At 33.9% G+C, this 21,502-nt stretch overlaps 3 protein-coding genes across 4 annotated transcripts; all 3 read right to left on the minus strand.

Moving 5' to 3' along the window:
- Positions 1 to 2,255: 2,255 nt before the first annotated feature.
- Positions 2,256 to 5,981, minus strand: LOC139896414 (CDPK-related protein kinase-like). Of its 2 annotated transcripts, XM_071879055.1 has the most exons (11): positions 5,517 to 5,981; positions 5,062 to 5,192; positions 4,879 to 4,920; positions 4,675 to 4,783; positions 4,515 to 4,593; positions 4,141 to 4,437; positions 3,937 to 4,049; positions 3,741 to 3,848; positions 3,587 to 3,649; positions 3,295 to 3,462; positions 2,256 to 2,565 (listed from the first exon to the last, which is right to left on the minus strand). In XM_071879055.1, the coding sequence occupies exons 1-11, from the start codon at positions 5,955 to 5,957 to the stop codon at positions 2,425 to 2,427; spliced, it is 1,692 nt and encodes a 563-aa protein (XP_071735156.1). In that variant the 5' UTR covers positions 5,958 to 5,981; the 3' UTR covers positions 2,256 to 2,424. The 2 variants fall into 2 exon arrangements, with proteins under 2 accessions (XP_071735156.1, XP_071735157.1); XM_071879056.1 differs by lacking the exon at positions 3,741 to 3,848 and having other exon boundaries at positions 3,587 to 3,610; positions 4,030 to 4,049.
- Positions 5,982 to 6,472: 491 nt separating this feature from the next.
- LOC139896415 (uncharacterized) lies at positions 6,473 to 8,749 on the minus strand. Its single transcript, XM_071879058.1, has 5 exons — positions 8,608 to 8,749; positions 8,274 to 8,542; positions 7,634 to 7,727; positions 7,418 to 7,529; positions 6,473 to 6,714 (listed from the first exon to the last, which is right to left on the minus strand). The coding sequence occupies exons 1-5, from the start codon at positions 8,747 to 8,749 to the stop codon at positions 6,543 to 6,545; spliced, it is 789 nt and encodes a 262-aa protein (XP_071735159.1). The 3' UTR covers positions 6,473 to 6,542.
- Positions 8,750 to 17,569: 8,820 nt separating this feature from the next.
- On the minus strand, positions 17,570 to 18,064 carry LOC139900145 (uncharacterized). Its single transcript, XM_071882943.1, has one exon. The coding sequence runs from the start codon at positions 18,062 to 18,064 to the stop codon at positions 17,570 to 17,572; it is 495 nt and encodes a 164-aa protein (XP_071739044.1).
- Positions 18,065 to 21,502: the final 3,438 nt, after the last annotated feature.

Here is a 21,502-nt window from a genome sequence, read left to right on the forward strand (position 1 = left end):
AAAAAGAAATGAGAAAAATGAAGTTACAAGGTATAAAGCTAGACTTGTAGCTCAAGGTTTTTCTCAAAGACCAGGAATTGATTATGAAGAAACTTATTCCCCTGTTATGGATGCAATTACTTTTAGATACTTAATCAGCCTGGCAGTTTCTAAAAATTTAGAAATGCATCTCATGGATGTTGTGACTGCTTATCTATATGGATCACTTGATAGTGATATATATATGAAGATACCTGAAGGATTTAAGGTACCAGAAGCATCAAATGCAAAACCCAAAGAAATGTATTCGATTAAATTACAAAGATCTTTATATGGGTTAAAACAATCGGGACGTATGTGGTATAACCGATTAAGTGATTACTTGATAAGCAAAGGGTATACAAATAACCTTACTTGCCCTTGTGTTTTCATTAAGAAAACAACATCCGGATATGTGATCATAGCTGTTTATGTTGATGATCTTAACATCATAGGTACAAATAAAGAGATCCATGAAGCCATTCAACTTCTAAAGAAAGAATTTGAAATGAAAGATCTCGGAAAAACCAAGTATTGCCTTGGTTTACAAATTGAGCATATGCCTAATGGTTTACTTGTACATCAAACAACATATACTGAAAAGATTTTGAAACGTTTCAATATGGACAAGGCAAAGCCATTAAGTACTCCTATGGTTGTTAGATCACTCAATGTTGAAGCTGATCCATTTCGTCCATGTGAAGATCATGAAGACATTCTTGGACCAGAAGTACCATATCTCAGTGCAATTGGAGCTCTTATGTATCTTACAAATTGTACAAGACCTGACATTTCTTTTGCAGTTAATTTGTTGGCAAGGTTCAGCTCTGCTCCTACCAAAAGACACTGGAATGGGATCAAACACATATTTCGATACCTTCGAGGAACTACTGATTTAGGATTATTTTATTCTAACGAATCAAAACAAGATTTGGTTGGTTATGCAGATGCAGGTTATTTATCTGATCCACATAAAGCTAAATCTCAAACTGGATATGTATTCCTAAATGGAGGTACTGCAATATCATGGCGTTCTCAAAAACAAACACTTGTTGCTACATCATCAAATCATGCCGAAGTGATTGCATTACATGAAGCTACTCGAGAATGTTTTTGGTTGAGATCAATGACACAACTCATTACTGATTCTTGTGGACTAGAACGCGATAAAAGTCCAACAACTATCTATGAAGATAATGCAGCTTGCATAGCACAGATGAAAGAAGGGTATATCAAAAGTGACCGAACAAAACACATACCACCTAGATTCTTCTCATACACTCAAAATCTCATTAAGGACAACCAGATTGAAATGAGATATGTGCAATCCAGCAAAAACTCTGCTGATCTTTTCACGAAAGCACTTCCAACTGCTATTTTCAGAACACACGTTCATAACATTGGCATGAGACATGTTCAAAAGATGTAACAGCTGAAGCGATGTCTAATTGAGGGGGAGTCAACTCCATGCTGCACTCTTTTTCCCTTAGCTAAAGTTTTTTCCCACTGAGTTTTCTTTAGCAAGGTTTTTAACGAGGCAGTAATTTATAGTTGATCTTCAACAAAATAAAATTGCTATCCAAGGGGGAGTGTTATAATAATAATAATAATAATATAGATATGGATAGTCAATTTTGGTGTATACATATAGTCAATTTTGGTACACAAAGTATGTATTTTTATATTGAGATTTTAGGCTATAAATACTCATGAATGCAAGCATTAAACTTGCACCATTTCACACACTTACAAAGTGTTTCTTTCTTTCTCCATTATCATCTTTGTTCTTACACTTCATTAATAGTATTCTTAATCAAGAATCAAATCACTAAAGGTAGTTATAAGCCTACTGAATTATAACACAATCAATATTCTCAAATCCATATATTTAATTTTTTTACCAATTAAAGGCACTATGGTGCCTGCCGTGTTTATATAACTTTGCGGAATTTGAATAAGGGAGTGATGACACTTTTGTATATTCTTGAATCGTTTAATTACTTTCTAAATCAAGGAAATTTTTCACAGGCAAAGAAAGCATTTGTAGTCTTGAAAAAGGATCTAAACAAAACAAGAGAATTGTTTCTTTTCATATGTAGAAATGATCCTAACAAATAATTCTTTTTTTATCGAGACTTTAAATACCATGTGATCTAATCCGTAACAAATCACAACAGAAATTTACCTAACATTCTCTACTAGCTAGTAGTTGTACATAATGCAAGAAACTTATAGTACACCACTCAAGTGCAAATATATACAGATAAACTTGCATAACAACATCAAGAGTAAAATTGTACATTGGCGCTATTATGTCAAAATATTAAGTGGAAAAAGACGTAAGTGGGCGGATTTACAATTTTTATGGGTTAACCGGCTGTCTCTATGTTAAAATTCTAGACTGTCTTATTGAATTGTGACCAAGTTCCGACTCGATGGACCATGCAACACCTTTACAAACCCGAGGTAAGTCAGGTTTCCATCGCTTTGTCTAACCAAATCGCCCAACACATCACGAACAGGGATCTCTGGGCCTAGACCGAGTTCCTGGGAAGACAAAATCACATAAAAATATATTTAGAAGTCATGTTATATGTGCAGTTTGTTAACGGGCTATATTCGATTCAGAATTAGGCCCAGTTATTCATGTTTAGGGCTAAGCCCGTGTATTATTCAATATATTGTTCCATAAACTTCTCATTATTTTATGGTAAATTAACCAATTTTCACAGTTAACTTCCAAGTAGTCACGTGTAATAAGGATAAACAATTTCATGAAAAAAAAGTTATCAATAAAAAAAAGGAATTTGCTAACGACAGCTCTAAGGGCCGTCGTTAAGATGTATAAAAAACATGTACACGGCAGTTACGTTTGACTTTAATGCGATAGTTATTGAATTGAACAACCTTTTTATGCACTTTACCGACATCCCTAAGCGCCGTCGTTAGCATTATCCATAAAAAAATTAGAAGTTTGACATTTCAACTTCAAATTTTCAATGTGTACAAGGTTTACCCTTTTCAACAAATCTGTTATTTTAATTTCTAGGATGATTTTTGGTTGTTAAACTTAAGGATTTTTCTAAGAGCTGTAAGATTGTCATTAACATGCATAAAAGACTTGTAAAAGTCAATAACCGCAACATAAAAGTCAAATGCAACCGCTAGGTACAACCCACTTATTCACACTAACAACAACCCAAAAGATAGTTATAGCAAGTGAGGTAAGGTGGTTTAAAAAGTCACTATTCTATTTGAAATTAAAAGTCAACTTACAGAAGCTAGTTCATCGACAACGATAGATTTGTTTCCATCTTGCTCAAATATTTCATAGGCGTCACGAGTTTGTTGCTCCCATCGATCAAGACCCTCGAGTTGATGTACACGAACAGCGGCTGCACAAAACTCCTCAAAGTCCATCCTCCTATATTGAAGTCTACAAAGCTGCAAAACAACCAAATGTGCTCATATCATCTAAAGATTAACCACGTAATTATCAATTAAATTAAGTATGATACATCATACATTAATGATCAATATATTAATCAAACAATGGATCAATGCTTACCGACTCTAGGAACTCAAGGACTCTAGACTCAATCATTGCATCTGTTGTGTAATTCATTAAAACCTGCAACATAGAAAACAAATTAAACCACATTTGACATAAATGGTGCCTTATAACATGAAGAAAGTGTGCATATGTTAAGTTAGTTACATACAGTTTTGAAACTTTCTATACTTATGTATCCATTCGTGCTCGGTTCCAACAGTGAAAACTGCTCCTTAAAGTAGAATAAATCTTCAAAATTTAAGGTCTTTGATAGAGCCTGCAGATTGGGGATGAAAAAAATAAGCTACTCTTAGTATTATGAATCAAATTAGGAAGTGAAAAAAAAAATGCAAGATTAATCATACCCGTAAAGCAGCTTTACGAAGATTTGATGAACAAATATAACGTTTCACAAATTTCATTATCGAAATGTCAAATGGTGTTTTCACTATATTATCATTTCGAATCCATGGATGACCTGAAATTTTCAACCCTTTAAAGATTAAGTGATCGACTTTTTCAAGTTAAACATTATTTAGAATCATTTCATTATTTATAGAGATACTCACACAATGCTTGTGCAGCTGTTAATCGTTTCCTAGGTTCTTTATTCAATAAACTTTTGACAAAATCTTTTGCCTCGAATGATAGATTATCCCATGCAGCTTCATCAAACTTTGGTTCGTTTTTTAGAACCGATCGAAAGATCCCAGACTCAGTACGACCCCAAAAGGGACGATTTCCACACAAAAGAACATACGATATAACCCCAACGCTCCAAACATCAGCTTCTGTACTGTATGACCTCTGTAGAACCTCAGGAGCAACATAATATGCACTCCCAACAATATCATCCAATTTTTCCTCTACAAACAAAATAATTTATATTATTTATTTAGATTTATATTTTTTCATAGGGACAGGTGGGCGGGTGACGTCGTACCTGGACAGACGAAGTCTGACAAACCGAAATCTATGGCCTTTAATTCTGCATCTTTATCTTTCGATGCGTATAAAAAATTCTGATTTATAGATTAGACATGGTCAAATGAGATATACGAAAAGATTGAAATTTTATATGTTTGAATTTTTAAATATCTCACCTCTGGCTTTAAGTCTCGATGAACCACGCCTTGAAGATGACAAAACGACACAACTGTCAGCATTTGTATCAATACGCTCTTTGCTTCATCTTCTGTATATTTTCCACCCCTACAAAATACATTATCCCTTTGCGTTCAGGGTTCAAGAAATACAATGCAAATTTTAAAATTACAGAAAGTGCAACTTTCACTTATATTGCTGACCTGGCAAGTATTCTCTCTAACAGAACTCCCCCTTCACATAACCTAAAAATAAATAATCAAAGATCAATAAATATGGCTTATTTGATATCTATCAATTCTTAGAAATTAAGTACAATGTCATTAATCGTTAAACATTAGATATTTGAAAAGTAAGTGAGAAAGTGAATAAATAGTTGAACTTACTCCATAATAAGGTAAACATAATCATGGTCTTCATACGCATCGTAAAAGTTTATAAGATGCTTATGTCCTGTTAAAGCTCTAAGTATCTTCACCTCCCTATGAACATCCTCAATCGCTATGGCCGTTGTCATCTGATGAAATTCTAGTTAGTAAAATAGCAAATCTTCAATTAATTTGTAGATTCATGTTTATTTAATTAACATTAACACATTCACTTCATCCTATTGATTTCGAATAAGCATCTGTTACATAGTCTATAATTAAATCAGGTTCATTAACACTCATTCATATCATGTAGTTCATTTAGGATCCATAGTATGTAACTAATATATGTTTGTTTGATAACTATGTTAATTAACTAATATTGGGTACAGAGATTGATTTAGAAGGTAAACAAGAATTAGTAATAACAAGCATTTCATTTCACCTATTATGAAAATAAAGAGGAAACAAACCTTTGACTTTGAAATAATTTTGACAGCAACAATTTGACCTTTAAATTCTCCTTTTCTGCATCTAGCTTTACAAGTATGACCAAAATGCCCTTTGCCAACTTCCTCACCTATCTCATACTTGTGGCCAATATGTTTTGAAAACCCAAAATTCTTGTTCAACTTCTCCTCCCCATTACCATGCCTACGTGCCAGAACTGCCTTCATATGCTGAGCTGGCGACAGCGGGGCAAATGCCTTCTTGAACAGCCGTGCTGGCGAAGCCACGGGGGATTTCTTTGAAAACAGATAGTTTGTTGGGCTTTGAGCGTAAAACACATATAATGGTGATTTGTTTCCTCCCACATTTTGATTATTCTTTTTCTTCGATTTCTCCATCGCATTTTCGTTATTATCTTGCTTATGCTTACCTAAAGATCCATCTTTCGAGCTGCAAATTCCCATTTGGGGGGTTTGGGTACGCAAAATCTACCCCCAAATAGGGAACACATATCAAAATTGAAAGAACCCTAGATGTTTTTAGGCATTTCAATGTGGGAGATTTATGATATTGAATTGATAATTCTTAATGTGTTTTGATGTTTGATGGATAATGAAGAACGGAAGGGAGGATAATTAGGAAGAAGAATCTCTATTAATGGAGATTTTTGAATAACAGATACGTAGTATAAGTTACAACTTATTATCTAAAATTCATTCAAGTCATAAAGTGAAATTAACAAACTTTTGAATATTAACCACCCGATACAAATAATGTACCCCTTTCAACATAACTACAACTTTGAGCAACAAGTTAATACGTAACATTTGTGAACATAAGATTAAAAATAATCTTAATAAAAATTATATAGTTCATTATTCTAGTATTTCATCCTTGAAGTAACAATTACACATTCACAGTTCTTTATGTTTTGAAGGGATACTAATAAATTTGAGCATATACATCAGTAATTCACACACAAAATAACACAAACAAATTATTAACAGAAGAAAAGTAAAAGGAAGTAGTATACAGATTGATGAAACTTTTTAAGAGAATCTGGGGCTGGGTGGACAGACATCAATTTCTTGGGTCCAAGCAGCCCTAGGCTGTATGTGCAGATACCAATACGTCTCAGCTACCGAATCAGGGTCCATAGATCCGTCCCCTCCTATACTCAATTGTTCCCCAACCAACGATCTTTGTGGTACCTTTACTACCCTGCAAAACATGACTCAATTTAGTATGCGTTGATCAAAGATGTAATAGACCGGTTCACCAATCAAAATATAAAGGGGGCATAACATGCAAACGTGAAAGAAAGATGAAGAATGTAATATGTAGCCTCACACATTGTATGATGCATGGGTATCAATTATGTAAAGTTGAGCATAAAGAAGCGAATAGGACATTTGAAAATTTGAATCTCGACTTTTATAACAAAAAGTATAAAATTTCAATAGTTTTAGACTTTTAGGTAGCACACTAATTAACCTGTTTGTTTTAATTAAATAACAATCATAATAACTAGAAAACTAATTAAACAAGAAGTACCGATAAAATTTGGAGAAACTTTTGAGCTATAGCACCCACCGATAAATAAATAGTGATTTATACATATATACACCATAAAAATTGTCAAGACTCTTCTAATTAATGCATATCTATATCAGGAGAGCAACATCTTAAAACTGAAATCAATGAGCTAAACATGGTTTATTTTATTAAAAATGGATTTGCATATTCTGTTCCAACCAAGTATCACATCACAATGATATAGAATCTACAACCAAATGAGAAAAAAGTTCTATTTATATGATCAACACACAGATTTCTGATTCAATAATTGTTATTCTTCAAACGATAGTTTGTTAAATAAAGAAATGTGTCAAGAATCAAGAATATATAAAGGAAATGGACGCACCGAGATGCACCAATTACTCCATCGATAATGACATGTGCAATGTGTACTCCAAGTGGATAAAATTCTTTAGCCAGACATTGTGATAATCCTCTTAATGCAAACTTGCCACAGCCTGATATATAATATAATACAAAAATGAACAAGTAAGCAAAAAACTAAAAGTTCAAGTATATGTAGTTAAGATGTTGCACTTGCTACAAATGTATTTAAACATACATATTTCAGATAATCCTGTACCACCAGATAAGGAAGCAGCGCATCCGGTAAATAAAATGGTCCCTCTTCCTCTTTCTACCATTCCGGGCAATACCTAATACAAAAGAGAATGTATTTACAAATATAATCTTACTTTTTATATTTGTGTATGAAAGAGATTATGTAATACTTGCTTGTTAAATCAGTATACATTCATATTCATAATATTTTCATTTTTGGTTATCCACAGTTTCTGAAATAACAAATTGAACTTGCTGCACCTATAGTTATCATCATTATCCTAATAATAATTTTAATTTTAGAGTACAAAATTACAAACCGAGGAACATTTAAAATACATGACTTTTATACATAAAACAAATTATATTTATTATTTAAATTAATTTTTATGTTCATATTTAAACAAATGTTACAAATCACAAATCACAAAGCACATGTTCAGAGGCTAGAATTGTACATGTAAACGCAAAATAATAATCTAGGTAAGACTTTATCAAACTATTTGATTTTCATCTTAATCTACCTCAATAATTAATTATGATTCAATCTAATTACATATATAAACATCTCTATAATTAAAAAGTTCGTACTCAATTTTAACATTACAATAGAAATGTATATCAGTAGTCAATATATGTACCTGTTGAGCACAGTGAAAAGCACCAACAGAAGATACAGCTACTGATTTTTGAAATGAATCAAGACGAACATCGGAAAAATTACAACTACCGCCGTACTGCAACGGAATAGGTTGATACGCATTGTATACTAAAACCTCTACAAACCCTAGCGACAATACACCTTCAAATGCTTCGATTACGCTTTGTGTATCCGAACAATCGATTCGAATTGCGTACACTTGCGCCTTCTCTTCCCGCGCTATTTCGTCTGCAAATCTAGATAATCTACCTACAAATTACATTTTATATAAAATTACAATCGGATGAACGAAATTGGAAGGTAATTGAACATACCTAGGTCTCTGGCGAGGATGGCGACAGTGTAACCTTGGTGAGCGAACTTGCGAGCGACGGAGCGGCCGAGGTTGGGACCGACGCCAACAATGGCGGCGATGCCTCTTGTAGAACTGGATGAAGTTGTCACGTTACGCATCATCATTTGTTTGTTATATGTGAAAATTGTGACGGTTTAATTGAATCCGAGTTGGTGACGGTGGGGGAGATTTAAAGGTTTGAAGTGCTTCCTATAGGGGATACATATATGTCATGTAATTACAAGTGAAAGATAAAAAAGAAGTTTTATTGTATTTATTTTAGAACTAGTTTTGGTAGCTCGTGCTTAGCTGCGGAATGCAAAAATTTGTGTTTCCTAAGAGCATTCTCAATAGTTAGCCAATGTGCTTGTCATTCTGCTGCCAATATATTAACACCATTAGGAGTAGATTGTCAATATTTAGTCAATCTTTTCTAGTCAACCATTTTGTAAATATGAAACATAATTTATCACTGAAGTAATTGTTTTAATTATTTGTACATTTTGCTTTTAGAGTTGTACTATGATTAAATTAATTATTTTATAATGGTTGTGAAAGGGTGTGATGGTTGGAAGTGAATTGTGATGAGTTAGTGATGAAAAGAAAATGAAGAGAAAATTGTGATGTGGCGGTGATGTGGCAGTGTGTTAATATGATGAAGGGTGTCATGAATGGGAATGGTCTAATTCAAATTGTTTCTGCACATTAAAATATTGTACACAATTTTCAAGAATGACAATACAATTTTAAGAAATGAATATTTAAGGGTAAGGATCCAACGAGAACTCAACTTAAGTTTAGAACTTTAGAAACCCATATTCGAGCAAAATCACAACAAGGGCGAGCAATTTTGCTCAAATTCGAGCAAAATTTGTAGAACAACAAATTGTTCTAATATGCCCATTTTTGTTCAATTTCACTTTTTAAAAAAAAATAAAAAATAAAAATTAGCCCGATTTAAAGTTTAGGGTTAGGGTTTTAAGTTTTGAGTTTAGAGTTTTGAATTTAGTGTTTTGAGTTTTGAATTTAGTCTCTAAACTCAAAAACCTAAACCCTAAAATCTAAACCGTTTGTGTTAAAAACTAAATCTAGACCCTAAATCTAAATCATAACCCCTAAAATCTAAACTCTAAATCTAAAACTTAAATCCTAAAATCACAAAAACATGTTAGAAGATTGCTGAAAAAAATGAAGAAAAAGCATTCTACATCATTTTCCACATAAAATGTAAAACAAAGTTAATTCTTGCATCTAACAAAATTGCTCAACTCAAGCCAATTTTGCTCGCCCTTGTTATTTTTTTTGCTCGGATTTAGGTTCTCATAATTCTCCAACCAATTTAGGTTTCCATTGGATCTCTTGACGAATATTCAATTCAATTATATATGATGATAATGCAATTTCGATTAAAGACTATGAAACTTCAAGTAATGATAATGTATTTTTGAATTATGACTATGCAATATCAATATGCAATTGCAAATTATGACCAATTTAAATTTAATTTTAAATATTGGCTATGCAATTTTTAATTGATTATTCGATATGAAACTGCATAATCATTATTGGAATTTGCATAGCCATTATTCGAAATTGTTTGGCCATTATCGAAATTGCATAAACTTTATTTGAAATCGCCTAGCCGTTATTCGAAGTTACATAGTCATTATATGAAATTGCGTAGCCGTAACATTATTTGAAATTTTATAGCCATTATACGAAATTATAATATGAAATTGCGTACTTATTATTCATAATTTAATAATAATAAAAATAATAATAATAATAATAATAATAATAATAATAATAATAATAATAATAATAATAATAATAATAATAATAATAATAATAATAATAATAATAATAATAATAATAATAATAGTAATTTATAATAGTAAAATAAAAGTAGAGTAAAATAATGGGTGTAATGATTTGTACACAGTCAATTTGTATTCATAAACAATTAAGTATGTTTGAAGTGTTGTAATATACAACATCATAAAGCGAATTTAATTGTATATGGATAAAAATTGATTGTATAAATATTACTTTTCAAAAAATTTATGTAATCAAACTTGCAAAAGAATCGAATAAGAAATGAAAACAGTCAAAATATAACTGTCAAATTATGCTCCACTTATTTTAATTTTTGGTCCTTATGGTTTTTGCTTTTTAACAATTTTAGTCCTATTAAAAGGTCATTTTTGTTATTTTTTGAGCAAATCTTTTTAGATAATACTTGTAGTAATCAATTTGATCACAGTTTAGTACTTTTTTTAATAATAACATCGTATGGTTGGTGTCTGTGATTTACATCAAATGAATTCGTTGGTCTTTGATTTTTTCCGAAGTTATTGGTCTGTGTGGTTTACATATGTCTGGTGGTTGATCCCTAACAGGCAGGGGCGAACACAGCTTATGGGGCATGGGTCCTATGACCCCACAATCTGATGGGAAAATAATCACAACGGGCAATCTACAAAGCGGAAACAAACCCGTTTGACAAGCATTTCCCGACCCGTATGAACCTGTGAGGAAACTAACAAACAAGCTATATCAAAACCAACCTAAATCAGTCCCCAAATCAGTAGCAAATCAACTAATAACGAATAATCAAGCACACACAATACACGCGAGACTTTTTACGTGGAAAACCCCTCAAAATCGAGAGTAAAAACCACGGGACTCGTAAGCCACTTAAATTCCACTATCATCAACAAGGAGAGCAATACAATAATCCTTCTCTAGATCAACTAGAGGTATACAACATTATCATACTCTTGAACAAGAACAATCAACAAGTATATGAAATAAATAAAGACAAAAGAGGAATAAATCACCCAAAAACTGCTCTCTGCTCCAGCAGCAATAACTCGACCTACAGGCCTTTTTAGACGAATTCAACGGTTGAAAACCTTGGCACTGATGTCAGGAAGACACAGCCCAAAAATGAAGAAGATTCAACGGTCGGATCTCCGGGGATCGAAGGTTTTCTGGACTGCTGTAAGAAGTGACGGAAATTGGGATTTTTTCTCTCTTTTTCTTGAACTCTCTTCACTCTTGATAATGAAAAACAACTGCAACTTGATGTTTTAAGATGCCCTCCTATGCTTGACCAAGTCAACCAAGCAATGGGCCTAATTTTGTTGGGCTTGGGCTTGTTAATACTTACTCGTATTTGGAAACCCAATAACAAAACCCAACAAATCTCCCCCTTTCCAATTATGAGGAAGGAATAGCCATCCCAGCGATCGAGCAACATACCTTGAGCTTCTCACTTGCTAAAGCCTTTGTGAACATGTCGGAACCATTATCATCGGTGTGAACTTTATCAAGTTCAAACGAACCATCTTCAAGACGTTCTCTAATCCAATGATACCGCACATCTATATGTTTTGTCCGCTTATGATACATAGAATTTCTAGCCAAATGAATCGCACTCTCATTATCACAAAGAACCACATATCGTGATTGCTTAAACCCAAGGTCTTGTAGAAACCTTTTCATCCACAATAGTTCTTTGCACGCTTCTGTTGCTGCCATATACTCAGCCTCGGTTGTAGACAATGCAACACACTTTTGTAACCTTGATTGCCATGAAACTGCTCCCCCTGCGAAAGTCATCAAATATCCAGAAGTGGATTTCATGTTATCTTTGTTTCCTGCCATATCTGAGTCTGTATAACCAACAAGCACCGACTCTCCATTTCCGAATGTGATACCTAACTTTGAAGTACCTCGTAAGTATCTCATAATCCATTTAACCGCTTCCCAATGCTTCTTACCCGGATTTGACATAAACCGACTAACAACACTTACCGCATGAGCTATATCTGGCCTAGTACACACCATAGCATACATCAAGCTACCAACTGCTGACGCATATGGAACTATATCCATCTCCTCAACATCCTCCTTTGAAGTAGGACAATCTCTTTCTGTTAGCTTAAAGTTGTTTGTAAGAGGGGAACTAACCACTTTAGCATTCTTCATGTTGAATCTACTTAGCACCTTTTCAATGTATTGCTCTTGTGATATATGTAACGTCTTAGCACCTCTATCTCTAGAAATCCGAATGCCAAGAATCTGTTTTGCTGGCCCCAAGTCTTTCATAGCAAAAGACTTACTCAATTCTCGCTTCAACTGCGCAATTCTTTTAATATTTTTACCAACAATTAACATATCATCAACGTATAACAACAATATGATGAAATCATCATCACCAAACCTCTGAAAGAAAACACAATGATCTGAAGTTGTCTTTCGGTAGCCTTGCTTTCCTATAACCGACTCAAACTTCTTATACCACTGTCTCGGTGCTTGCTTCAACCCATATAAACTTTTCTGAAGTCTACAAACATAATTTTCTTTACCCTTAACCTGAAAACCTTCAGGTTGCATCATGTAGATTTCCTTATCCAAATCACCGTGAAGAAAAGCAGTCTTGACATCCATCTGTTCAACCTCAAGATCAAGACTAGCAGCTAACCCAAGAACCACTCGAATAGATCCCATCTTCACAACCGGTGAGAAAATCTCATCAAAATCAATACCCCTTTTCTGGCTGAATCCTTTAACGACTAACCTAGCTTTGTACCTTGGTTGTGAAGTAAGCTCATCTGTCTTCACTTTGAATACCCATTTGTTTCTCAAAGCTCTCTTGCCTTTAGGTAACTTCACCAGCTCATAAGTATTGTTCTCATGCAAAGAATTCATCTCATCTTGCATAGCTTCACCCCACTCTTTCTTATGCGCATCTTTCATTGCTTCTGAATAACATTCTGGCCCTCCCCCATCAGTAACTAATACATACTCATCAGCAGAATATCTAACAGAAGGATGACGGTCTCGAGTAGACCGCCTAAGTGGGACAAATGGGGGCACATCTGGTACTGGAATCTCTACCTGCTCCGGAGCATAATCATCATCAGTACCATGTTCATCATTATGAACATCATCTCCAACATGTTGTGGAGTAACTGGATCCAAATCAACAAGATCAGCACTAGTTTGAGGAACTGAATCTGTCTTCTCAACATCTTTTAACATCTGATCTTCTGTAAAAACAACATCTCGGCTTCGTACAAGTTTCTTCTGAACTGGATCGTATAACCTGTACCCAAAATCATCTTCACCATAGCCGAGGAATACACATGGCTTAGTCTTCATATCAAGCTTTGACCTCTCATCTTTGGGAACATGAACAAAAGCTTTACATCCAAAAACTCGTAAATGACGGTAAGAAACATCTTTGCCGCTCCAAACCCTGTTAGGAACATCAAAACGCAAAGGAACACAAGGGGTTAGATTAATAATATGAACTGCCGTATTTAAAGCCTCACCCCAGAAGGAATCGGACAACCCTGCATGTGAAAGCAAACATCTAACTCTCTCAACCAAAGTTCTGTTCATCCTCTCTGCTAAGCCATTCAACTGAGGTGTCTTTGGTGGAGTCTTTTGATGCCGAATACCATTCTCCTTACAATAAGCATCAAATCTGCCAATGTATTCACCGCCATTATCAGTCCGAATACACTTGAGTTTCTTCCCCGTTTGCCTTTCAACTAGTGTATGAAATTCCTTAAACTTTTCAAATACTTGATCCTTTGACTTTAAGGTATAAACCCACACTTTCCTGGAATGATCATCGATGAATGTAACAAAGTAGGAACATCCACCAAGTGTCCTAGTCTTCATAGGCCCACAAACATCCGAATGAACTAGATCAAGTATGTTCTCCATTCGAAAAGGAGAATGACTCTTAAACGCAACTCTGGTCTGTTTCCCTGCCAAACAGTGAGAACACTTACTCAAATCAATACCACTAACACCCGACAACACATTCTTCTTGAACAAGATAGACATCCCCTTTTCACTCATGTGGCCAAGTCTTTTATGCCACAACTCAGTAGAATCAACATTGTCCACTGCGTTAACAATGTTCTGGATGATCTTCGGACGCGTGATGTATAATCTTGAGTCTTTCTTGCCTCTTCCCACTATCATAGAACCAAGAGTTAGTTTCCAAATACCATTACCAAAACCGTTATAATAACCATCATCATCAAGAATGCCTGTTGAAATAACATTAAGTCTCATATCCGGAACATGTTTTACATTATGCAAAACTAACTCCATTCCCGTGTCAAATTTCAAACAAACATCTCCAATACCAACGATCTTTGATAACCCGGCATTACCCATCCTAGCAAATCCATAGTCACCTGGAGTGTAAGATGAGAAGTGATCTCTACAAATTGCAACATGACATGTAGCACCACTATCAACAATCCAACTCGTGTCATCATGAGTAAGATTGATCATATCATAATCAATACAAACAAAGAACTCATCTGTGATAGCGTTAACTTCAACCTTATCATCATCACCACCATCACTTTTCTTTTGTTTATTCTTGTCATATGCTTTTTTCTTCTCGTTCTTTAACTTTGGACAATACCACTTTGTGTGCCCCTTTTCATGACAATTATAACACTCAACATTAGCAAATTTACCTTTGCGTGAGCTGCTACGATGATTGCCTCTTTTACCCTGACCTCTACTATGACTTCTCCCCCGCGTTTCTGTGACCAAGATATCTGACTGTGAAGAGGAACCTTGTGACTTTCTTCTCATCTCTTCATTCAAAATACTACCCTTAGCCAATTCCATGGTGATAGTACCATTCGGTGCAGAGTTGGACAAAGATGTCCTAAAAGTCTCCCAAGAGTCCGGTAATGTACTAAGTAACCAGAGACCCTGAATCTCATCCTCAAACTTGATACCCATACCTGCAAGCTGATTTATAATACCCTGATATGCATTTAGGTGATCTGTAATAGGAGTCCCATCATGATACTTCAAAGCCATCATCTGCTTAATTAAGAACAACTTGTTATTCCCAGTCTTTCGTTCATATAACTGCTCAAGCTTTTTCCATAAGGCTTTAGCATCAGTCTCCCCAGTAATATGATTCACAACATTATCATCAACCCACTGCCGAATATACCCACATACTTGTCTATGCAAAATTTTCCATTGAGCATCAGATTTTTCTTCAGGTTTATCCTCAGTAAAAACAGGCAAATAATAATCTTTCACATAAAGAAGATCCTCCATTTTACCTTTCCAAACATGATAATTTGAACCATTTAAACTAATCATTTTACTTGTATTAGCTTCCATCTTTCACACAAGTCAAATCAAATAACCTAGCTCTTGATACCAATTTGATGGGAAAATAATCACAACGGGCAATCTACAAAGCGGAAACAAACCCGTTTGACAAGCATTTCCCGACCCGTATGAACCCGTGAGGAAACTAACAAACAAGCTATATCAAAACCAACCCAAATCAGTCCCCAAATCAGTAGCAAATCAACTAATAACGAATAATCAAGCACACACAATACACGCGAGACTTTTTACGTGGAAAACCCCTCCAAATCGAGAGTAAAAATCACGGGACTCGTAAGCCACTTAAATTCCACTATCATCAACAAGGAGAGCAATACAATAATCCTTCTCTAGATCAACTAGAGGTATACAACATCATCATACTCTTGAACAAGAACAATCAACAAGTACATGAAATAAATAAAGACAAAAGAGGAATAAATCACCCAAAAACTGCTCTCTGCTCCAGCAGCAATAACTCGACCTACAGGCCTTTTTAGACGAATTCAACGGTTGAAAACCTTGGCACTGATGTCAGGAAGACACAGCCCAAAAATGAAGAAGATTCAACGGTCGGATCTCTGGGGATCGAAGGTTTTCTGGACTGCTGTAAGAAGTGACGGAAATTGGGATTTTTTCTCTCTTTTTCTTGAACTCTCTTCACTCTTGATAATGAAAAACAGCTGCAACTTGATGTTTTAAGATCCCCTCCTATGCTTGACCAAGTCAACCAAGCAATGGGCCTAATTTTGTTGGGCTTGGGCTTGTTAATACTTACTCATATTTGGAAACCCAATAACAAAACCCAACACAATCATTGAATTTTTTATTTATTAAATACCTGTAAAATCGTATAGGACACTGCTAAATTTATCTATAGGATCCCATATATTCGTACGATTTATAAATTTTGAAGGTAAACAACTATTAATTATGAAATTGTGGAAAAAAAATTAGGACACCTTTAAAATCTCATCATAGATTCGCCATGCTAACAGGGACTAACTACACCCATTTTATAAACACTGATAGGGACCACCAACGCTCATAAAAAAACAACCACAGAGACCACACACGCCCATTTTGTAAACCATAGGGACCAACCACTTTGAAAAAAAAAAATTAGAAACTAACGACTTCAACAAGGTCATACTTCAGAAAATGTTGTTTCTAACTTCCAGGCCTAGTTTGTGCACAATACATAAGATATAAGTACGAACGCATCGACTATTATTAGAATTTAGAAAGATGAAAACATACGTGTTTGGTCAAAATTTATCAGCTTTTCATATTATTAGAGAGAAGTAAACTTTAGCAGGCACGAATAAGTTTAATTAAGATAAAACATATGAAGCATTTGGTCATAAAAGATTCATACATATATTAACTAGTGAATCAAGTTATAACCGATCCAAAGTAATTCGTTTCGGGTTGAATTATTGGAAGGAAAATGATTCTCCAAATCACCAAAGAGACGTTCCCTAAAAGGTAAGTTGACATTTTATTCTGGGTATTTAAGGGTTGGTCCAACCGTGGCCCACGGCCCGTCTTTATGTTATCCAAAATTCAAAACCGACTACTAAAAGATACGGAGTACAAAATATAGAAATTATTTAAAGATTCTTTTTTTTTTTGAAAGGCATATATTTCATTTCATAGAATTAGAAAGAAGGGTACAAAGCAAGTAAGCATGCGATTGCATGCGATTACATGCTTGGACAGAAGCCTAAACTATCTAGATTTGAATATACAGGACCTATTACAACTCAACCATGATCATCAAACACTGTTGGATCCAAAAGCCATTGAAACCAATCTAAGGATCTCTTTCTTGACCTTCTTGATATCCACTCGAAAGATTTCATTTGCACCTCATTTAGTGCCATGGGACCGATAATTTTCTTGTTTTGAAATAAGGTGTGGTTGCAGTTTTGCCATATAAAGTATGCAGTTACCCATTCGATCGCCATCCATAGATTCGAAGTATTAGTAGGCTGTGAGGGATTTTCGATTCCTTTGAACATGTCTTCCAATTGTGTATACATTTTCCGGTTGATCTTCCACCATCGAAACACTCGGGACCACAAATCTTTTGCGAAAAAGCAGTGTATGAAGATGTGCTCGACAGTTTCAAGGTCGTTATTGCAGACTGGGCAGCGAACCGTATCGAGATCCACACCCCGTTTATCTAGTTCTATTTTTACCGGGATCCTTTGTTGCTTGACTCGCCATATAAAGAGTTCGATTTTTTGAGGAAGCATTCTACATCGCACAGTTTGAAGTGGGATAGAAGGACGAGATAATAGCTTTGAATCGATAATTTTCGAGAGAGCATTCGTTGAAAATAAACCATTTGATTGCAGACTCCACGAAATTATTTAAAGATAGCTTCAAAGAATATGTTTAAAAAATTTAGACATGGTAAAAATGTATGTATGTACTTTAGTAATGTATAACCACTCAGTTACTACACTTAACTACCTCAATGTGCAATAAATTTATGTTTAAAACTGTTTTTTTTATTATTGCTCTTATGGCTATGTTTAGAAAAAATATATCTTTAATTTACTTGTCTAAAATATTACTAGTGCAAAGACCCGTAAAATCACGAGATTTAAAAGGAAAAATTATTTAATAATATGTCATATTTAATAATGTTATTTAACTATGAGTCCAAAAATGAGATAGTTTCACCTTCTACTTCACCCTTGACCTTTATTATTCCTAATCAGTTATTCTTCATAGTCATCTCACCAAACCTGCATAAAAAATAAATACTAAAGATGTAACACAATCTAAATGATCAAAAATCGACCTGGACTCTTAAATATGTCAACACACTGTCCAAGAGTTGTTGGTGCACCAACAATTTGCATTTATCAAAATCTTTATCCACTTTCTTATACCATCTTCGTAAACTCTGCTTCCGATTCAATATCAAAACGTTTATCTTAAATACTTTTATAATTAACGTTTAATAAAGTTACTTCTAATCCTAAATCAAGTTTACAAAACTATAATAACCTCAGCAAGCATTTTGCCATCATATTTTTATAGGATATAATTATTTGTTTATATAGCAAATCATACCAATGTTATATTTTTTAAGTAATAACAATTGATATTACGTATAATCAATATCATATAGTAATTTCCGTATTATGTAAACATCTTTGTAACTACCTGCTGATAATCATATACAAAATCAAAAGCTCATCCATACCTTTTAATAAAAATCTCAACCTTCATGAGTGCTGAAGTTGAAGCTTCAATATCACTGCTAGAACTACATCTCAAACAACACCAATGAAATATAGTAGAATATTTTTAAAATATTATTTTGTTTGTAGACTGGACTATCAAATTTACTCAGAATGAACACTGCACCTTCTTCCAATTGGTACATACTCAAATTCAATGCTTCCAACTGTAAGAACTGATGAACCCTTCAAATATAAGAAAATAAAAGAAATACAAATAAGTTGGTTGATCAAAAGCACTGTCATTGCATCTTAAACACCAACCCAAACCAAACTATAAACTTGACAAAAAAAAAATTCAATTAATTAATGAATAAGCTCAATGGCGAACAAATGAATAAAATCAATACTATAACTGAATAAGAATATGATCATACATGAATAAATTTTAAACTGAAATCATAAACTCATTTCATAACTCACTACTACAAAAATAGCAAAGAAACCCATATTAGGAACCTCTTTTTAAAAAAGTCTAAAAAAACCGGTTTCAAAAATCATAAGAAACCGGTTTTTTGATGTTTACTTAAAACCGGTTCCTTTAGGCCACTTTAGAAACCTCTTTTTTACAAAAAAAAACGCTCCTATCCTTTGAAACCTCTTTATCTTAAAAAACAGGTTCCTTTACTTCAACTTTAAGAACCTCTTTTTCATTAAAACCGGTTTTAAACTTTTAGCACCTCTTTTTAATTCTAAACCGGTTCCACATTTCTACTTTTTAAGCAAGATCAGATGCCCAAAATTAAAAGTAAAAAAAAAAAAACTGAGTCATTTTATTTTATATATCACCTAAAGACCAAAATTCACTTTACCTTCACCATCTACTTTCATCCCTTCTAATTCACCATCACCCTCACTTTCACCATTCTCCCACCACTTACTCATTTTCTAAAATACTACAAACTTCCTTCATTTTCAGATGTCAAATCGTGACTATTTTTTCTAGATCTGAAACCCACAACATAGGTTACATCCAGCTTTGAATGAACAAGATCTGAACAAGATTCGAAGATGACCTGTAAGAGAGATTTCGACCCAGATCTGAACAAACAAGATTTATGATGATGGTGAACAAATAAGTTATGATTTAAAGATGACGATGATGTTCTAGTACACAAAAGGTTTGATGTTTCAGCAAATAGTTTCTACTTGTAGAATTTTTATATTTTTATCTTAGAAAATGAGCTACAATTTTGATGTATAAGTTATATGTTTTGATTTAAAGATATGTATGATGTTATACATGTATACAGAGTATTGTACAAAATGGTTTATCATTTACTGTATTGAGGATATGTATAAATGTATATGGAGTATTGTTTATAGTGTATTGGTTGTTTTGTTTATATATATTGTGATTTACAAGTTACATATGCCAAATAATTAAGATAAAAATATATATAAAGTGAATAAATTTTATTACGAACCAGAAAAAAACAAATTAAATTTTATTTAAATTACAAAGAAACCGGTTTTTATTTAAAAAGAGGTTTCTAACGTCCAGAAAAGAAACCGGTTCTTAACTAAAAAGAGGTCCCTTTGCTCAGCAAAGGAACCGGTTGTTGAACCGGTTCTATACTTTTGGAACCCCCACCTAAAGGAACCTCTTGTAAAACCGGTTTCTAAAGGCTAAAAAAGAGGTTCCTTTAGTTATTTTTTGTAGTAGTGACTACTCACTTGTGCAAAGCATTAACAGATATAAAAAATTCCAGATTTAAAAAAACGATTACCGGAGCACCAACGAATTTCAAAATTAAAAAATTGCAGGTAATCGAAGATTGTCGGCATCATGATGTCGTCTCCGTTTTCTCCATTTAATTCCTCATCTTTTAACCCAAAAAACCCTAAAATTATCGTTAACTCCGTACGATTCTGTAACGACCAGACTTTTTCGACTTGCTTTTGTGCTTTCACGAAACTGCATATTTGTGCGTACTGAGCTATATTATACTCTGGGATCTTACTACATGTGGATTGCTTTCGTTTATATGTTAAAACGTGTCATTAAGTACGTAGGTTACTTAACTTGATCCCAGGAAGCCTTTACGACCGTTATTGTCACTTAACGTTTAGAACGAGCTATGTTTGTTGGTACACGTTTAACTTTGGTCATAATCGGAATATTATGACTACGAAATACTAATTGTTATTTTATAATAACAATTACTTGGGCTTTTTGGATGCTTAATTACGCTTAGTAATTTACTAGAACATACTAGTTAGTCTTGTTGGACTTTCTACCTTGTTGGACTTTAGTCCACCCTACTCTAGCTAGTGGACTATTTAATTAGCCCAATTATTAGTGAATTATGACCCAATTATATGTAAGACAAATTCCCATTTATAAGAGCCAACATACTAGCATTTTTGCTTACCATTATCCTTAATGTTGCATGTGATTCTAACAATAATCAACACCTTTAGACCACCACTAATCAA

The sequence above is a fragment of the Rutidosis leptorrhynchoides genome, chromosome 3 (genome assembly GCF_046630445.1).
Source record: "Rutidosis leptorrhynchoides isolate AG116_Rl617_1_P2 chromosome 3, CSIRO_AGI_Rlap_v1, whole genome shotgun sequence".
Lineage (NCBI taxonomy): Eukaryota > Viridiplantae > Streptophyta > Magnoliopsida > Asterales > Asteraceae > Rutidosis > Rutidosis leptorrhynchoides.